The sequence below is a fragment of the Leucopleurus acutus genome (genome assembly GCF_964270905.1).
Source record: "Leucopleurus acutus genome assembly, chromosome: 7".
Classification (NCBI taxonomy): domain Eukaryota; kingdom Metazoa; phylum Chordata; class Mammalia; order Artiodactyla; family Delphinidae; genus Leucopleurus; species Leucopleurus acutus.
Genome location: NC_139150.1, coordinates 107,952,274 through 107,958,273, shown reverse-complemented (window position 1 = coordinate 107,958,273; position 6,000 = coordinate 107,952,274). Strand labels below are relative to the sequence as shown.

General features: G+C 35.8%; 1 protein-coding gene across 1 annotated transcript in view; it reads right to left on the bottom strand.

The window, feature by feature from the left end:
• Positions 1-775: 775 nt before the first annotated feature.
• MTMR9 (myotubularin related protein 9) overlaps positions 776-6,000 on the bottom strand; it is a 78,968-nt gene continuing 73,743 nt past the window's right edge. The window contains exon 10 of the mRNA XM_082842785.1: positions 776-4,160. Coding sequence (XP_082698911.1) covers positions 3,997-4,160 — 164 coding nt within the window. The 3' untranslated portion in view covers positions 776-3,996. The remainder of the gene's footprint in view (positions 4,161-6,000) is intronic.

Genomic DNA, 6,000 nt, shown 5'->3' with positions numbered 1-6,000 from the left:
AGGACATTAGTTTATTTTAAAGGGAATTTAGATTACAAGTTCAGACTTTCTAAAACCTAGCCCTAGAGTTTCAGAAGGTCTCTTCTGGGCTTTTGGTTTAAAGGAAGAAAATGCTGTGGACACTAGATTATAAGGACTGACTGAGTGAAGGCAGAAGTCGTTTTATTCAAGAAAACAAAAATTAGCATTTCATACCATCTGAGAATAGATATTAATGTAGAAACCAGTCTTTTACTGTTTTTTGTTAAGATGGTGAATTACACAAAAATACTACCTATAATAACATATTGTACCAGCTCTGGAGGGGAAAGATCTGAGCCATATTAAAGAATAAGAAATAATTAATCTCTGTTGTCCTGAGGTATAGGATAAACCTGTATCAGAGGTACTGAATGAATGACTTCATTCATAAATTTCAAAGCTTCCAGAACCAGGGGACTAACTGTTCTAAATATTGCCCATTTTTTGTCCAGGAAATACCTCTCTGATAAAGAGTGCTCTTAATAGATTCATGTTGTTTTAATTCATTAAATCTGGATATGGGTAAATACCAAAACTGTGTCTCAGGTTAAGGTCTGATAGTAAGTGAACCTGATGATTTAGTTAAGACTAACAATTAAAACAGCTAATCTTGGGGCTTCCCTGGTGGTGCAGTGGTTGAGGGTCTGCCTGCCAATGCAGGGGACGCGGGTTCGTGCCCCGGTCCAGGAGGATCCCACGTGCTGCAGGGCAGCTGGGCCCGTGGGCCACTGGGCCACTGGGCCTGCACGTCCAGAGCCTGTGCTCCGCAGCGGGAGAGACCACAGCAGTGAGAGGCCCGCGTACCACAAAAACAACAACAAAAAAAAAAACAAAACTAATCTTGAAACCAGATAACTTTAAGAGTTATACCTTTAAGCAGATTATTTTTAAATGCAGCAAAATGTTCCCCGTTTTTCACTTCAAGAGACAATTACTGGTCAAATCTTTTCCATATATTGACTTTTTTATTTAACATAAATACTGACTGAATCAAAGACTAAAATCTCACTAAATTTTCATCCTTTAAAATGAAAAGCAGTGACATATCACCTCTACAAAATCAGGCTTTAGAATTCAAAGAAAAGTTTTTAAATTCTCCATACAGATCTTAAATGACTATCTATCGTCTTCCAAAGTTTTCCCCAAAATCACTTTAAAAACTTGCTTCAAAGGCCTAAGTTTTCTTACAAATAAAACAAATTTATAGGTGTCTTAAATCTATAAGATTTTGTAATTTCTGCTTGTTTTCTTCCCATTTAATAAAATCAAAATGAAAAATGTCAAACTACTGAAAAGCCTTAGACCACCCAAAAAGTTTCAGCATTTTTATATTACAAACTATGTTCTTCTAATTTTTAAAAAATTATTAATTTAAATCTAAGGATCCTTGTACTGTAGCAATATTTTAAAAATATTCTTTGTGGGGCTTATTTTTTGCATTCCAAAAATGTAAACCAGCCTTCACAATAATGTACATGAACTTGATTATATCTCACTTTATTATTGGCTTGTAATGGGGTAATCTGCATGCTCACTAATTTGGCCATCATTCTCTTCATTAAAGTTTTTAAAGCCATATTTATCAAAGACAATTCTCCAAACTTAACCTTTAATAAGTAGCTTCTCATAAGTATATCCACTGTAATTATTCTTTTCATCCAAGGGATAAGTAACTTAATAGTATTACTAAAAACTCTCTTCAAATTATATTGATAAAGCACTTGTCTTTGACAGAGTTCTCAGGTTTGTGGAAACCTTAGTATTTGTCTTATTAGATGACCCCTTTGAAATTGCATTGATACCAAAGTTTGTTTTTACACCTTGTAAACAGAACTGAGGTTTGGACAATCTCTAATTATAAATTAACACTAAAACACAAACTTGTCCAAACAGCTTATGATTGCTGTCTCAATAAGAGAAAGAAAAAGAAATTGAAACACTATGCTATTACTGTACTCTGGCTCACATATAAAATGTTCATCAGGAAGACAGTTATAAGTTGATGGCATACAATTTCTCCATGACCAAAGCTAATAAAAAATCCCTCCAAAGTTTCCACCCACAGAAGCCTTATGGCCAATTAATATTACCAGTGAGAGTCACTTCTAAAGAATCACTAAAAGAAAATCTCTATATGGTTTTCCTTATGGGGCCGTTAACTGAGAAGAAAAAGGCGCCTTCTTTAATTTTGAGGATCCATAAAATGCTGGGGTGTTTCCTCTTTTAAAAAATTAATACAGACATTTCACACAACACACAGATATCTACAGCAAGAAAGTACACCTTCTTTGCTCCTTGCCTTATTAGCCTTTAGGTGAGGGCTTTAATGCCCCAAGATTCATAACTATAGCCAACAAAACAGGTCACGAATAAAACTGGGCTTAGAGGAGAAAGCAGACAAATTTACCAGAAGAGAGCTCTGTGGATTGCTGTCTAGCCTTTTGCTAAAAGTCTGAGGAAACAGAAAAAAAAAAAGTTTGGGCAGCTGGAGATAGAAAGTATTTGCCACTTTTTAAGGCTTCTGAATGTGGCCATAGATTTTGCTACAGTTGATTTTGAAGAATTAAAATTTTAACTCAATACATAGCCCTAAAGCAGGGTTCAGTTTTGGTGTGTTTTACAATGAAATGGTTATATATAGATGGGATAGAAATGGTATTAAAGATTGCCCTTCAACTCTCCTTTTAAAGGAAAACTAGAATTGACAGTATCTGTTAAAACAACCTGTGCCACAAAACAAAAATGTATAAGGAAAGCACCAAACCACAAATTTTAGAATTGCAGGCATAAACCAGCATAGCACATAAATATAGTCGTCACTGTTTCTGTAACATTGAAACATTTCAAATTGGCTTCTGAAGTTTAAAACATAGCTGCATCACATTCATAAACTTTCACCTCCACTTAAATTATTTGCCTAGCATATAATGGACAAATCAGCAGAGTCAAGATAAATGTTCAAAAGGCTCAAGACAATAAGAAAATTTTAACCTTAGTATTAGTGAACTCTTAGAATATTTAAAAATAAAACAAAACATAATAAAACACACATATCCATACATAAACCAGTGCAATAAGAACTTCAGACAAGGGCGGTGCATCTCTGGTTTAAGGAAACCGTATTTGTAGCTTAATCATAACAAATTAACATCTATTCTAAATGACAGTTTAACATTACATCCAGCATTTGACACACATTTAACATGTGTGTCAAAACCCTGAAAAACCAATTCAACACTAAAGATACTTTATCAGTAACAAATTCCTACTTTATTTCTATATTGCACATATTTTAGTATCTGTTACAATAAATTTACTTCTTCTTAATGTAAATATCAGAGGACTATAGCTGTTGCCCTTTACGTAAAAATAATTTACCTTGAATAAATATTCAGCTTTTGTTTTCTTGACAAATCAGAATGAGGATGAATTCAGCTCTGTCAGTCCAAAACTGTTTTAAAGAGAATGGCTTTTTTATGTGGCAAAGGTATTGGAAATGGTATGTTAAACACAAAATTCTTCGTTTATCAACCATTTCAGGTTTCAAAAATATTTCTATATTTGGAGTGCTTCAAAGTCTGATCCTTTTTTTAAACTAACATATATTCCCTAAGAGTTTAATCATATCCTTGACTGGTCTGGAGCACTGTTTGGAAAATGGATGCAGAGAAAAGCTTAGGGTGAAATGGCATATAACACAAATGGCATTAAATAGGTCACTTGTTTCATGTAAAATAAAATGACTAGCACCTCCTTCCTGCTCCCAAAGTGAAGAGGCCTAACAGGCCACATGAAACATGAATAATTATAGTAAGTTCCATTCATAAAGTTTTGAGGAGTCCATTATATTAGAAGGTTCTTACATCTAAAGCCTTAAGTTTAAGGCTACTGTGTGAAAGTGAACTGAAGGGCAAGGGAGAGAGAGATGGGATATCAGTCCTCACGGTCCTCCGAGGGCTGCAGGGGATCTGGAATTCAGGGACTCTCCTGCATCCCATCTTCAGTCTCCAGTTCTGCCAACTGCCGCCTAAGGATATTTACTTTTGCTTGTAATTCCTTGTTATATTCAATGATGTTAACCATTTCTTCATATGCTTCATCCAAATACTTGGAAGATCTGTTCCAACGCAGAAAAATACCTATTGAATCCACAAAAGGAAAACAGAAGGGAAAAAGATACACACAACAGATTAGCATTATAATTGTGGTTAATATATAATCCCATGCATTATAATCCTTCTCATTTTTTCACAATTCACATCTGTGTTTTATTATACTCTAAAATATACAACAATCTTGAGGTATTGAAAGAGTACAATTGAGTACAGTATTCAAGAAGTCACTATTACGGAATCCCCATAAGGTTAACAGCTGATTTCTCAGCACAAACTCTACAAGCCAGAAGGGAGTGGCATGATATATTTAAAGTGATGAAAGGGAAGAAGCTACAACCAAGATTACTCTACCCAGCAAGGATCTCATTCAGATTCAATAGAGAAATCAAAAGCTTCACAAACAAAACCTAAGAGAATTCAGCACCACCAAACCACCTCTACAACAAATGCTAAAGGAACTTCTCTAAGAGGGAAACACAAGAGAAGAAAAGGACCTACAAAAACAAACCCACAACAATTAAGAAAATGGTAATAGTAACATATATATCGATAATTACCTTAAATGTAAATGGATTAAATGCTCCAACCAAAAGACACAGGCTTGCTGAATGGATACAAGAACAAGACCCATATATATGCTGTCTACAAGAGACCCACTTCAGACCTAGGGACACACAAAGACTGAAAGTGAGGGGATGGAAAAAGATATTCCATGCAAATGGAAATCAAAAGAAAGCTGGAGTAGCAATACTCATATCAGACAAAATAGACTTTAAAATAATGTTACAAGAGACAAGGACACTACATAACGATCAAGGGATCTATCCAAGAAGAAGATATAACAATTATAAATCTATATGCACCCAACATAGGAGCACCTCAATACATGAGGCATCTGCTAACAGCTATAAAAGAGGAAACTGACAGTAACACAATAATAGTGGGGGACTTTAACACCTCACTTACACCAATAGACAGATAATCCAAACAGAAAATTAAAAAGGAAACACAAGCTTTAAATGACACAATAGACCAGATAGATTTAACTGATATTTATATGACATTCCATCCAAAAACAGCAGATTACACTTTCTTCTCATGTGCACATGGAACATGTGCACATGGAACATGCTCCAGGACAGATCACATCTTGGGTCACAAATCAAGCCTCAGTAAATTTAAGAAAACTGAAATCATATTAAGCATCTTTTCTGACCACAATGCTATGAGATTAGAAATGAATTACAGGGGAAAAAAACGTAAAAAGGCGAACACATGAAAGCTAAACAATACATTACTAAATAGCCAAGAGATCACTGAATAAATCAAAACATACCTAGAGACAAATTTCGAGAACATGACCATCCAAAACCTCTGTGAGGCAGCAAAAGCAGTTCTAAGAGGGAAGTTTATAGCAATACAAGCCTACCTCAAGAAACAAGGAAAATCTCAAGTAAACAATCTAACCTTACACCTAAAGGAACTAGAGAAAGAAGAACAAAAATTCTTCCAACAGGGGCTTCCCTTGTAGCGCAGTGGTTGAGGGTCCGCCTGCCGATGCAGGGGACATGGGTTTGTGCCCCGATCCAGGAAGATACCACATGCTGCGGAGCGGCTAGGCCCGTGAGCCACGGCCACTAAGCCTGCGCATCCGGAGCCTGTGCTCCGCAATGGGAGAGGCCACAGCAGTGACAGGCCCGCGTACCGCAAAAAAAAAAAAAAAATCTTCCAACAAACAGAAGTCCAGGACCAGATGGCTTCACAAGTAAATTCTATCAAACATATAGAAAACAGCTAACACCCATCTTTCTCAAACTCTTCCAAAAATTGCAGAGGAAGGAACACGCCCAAATTCTACGAGGCC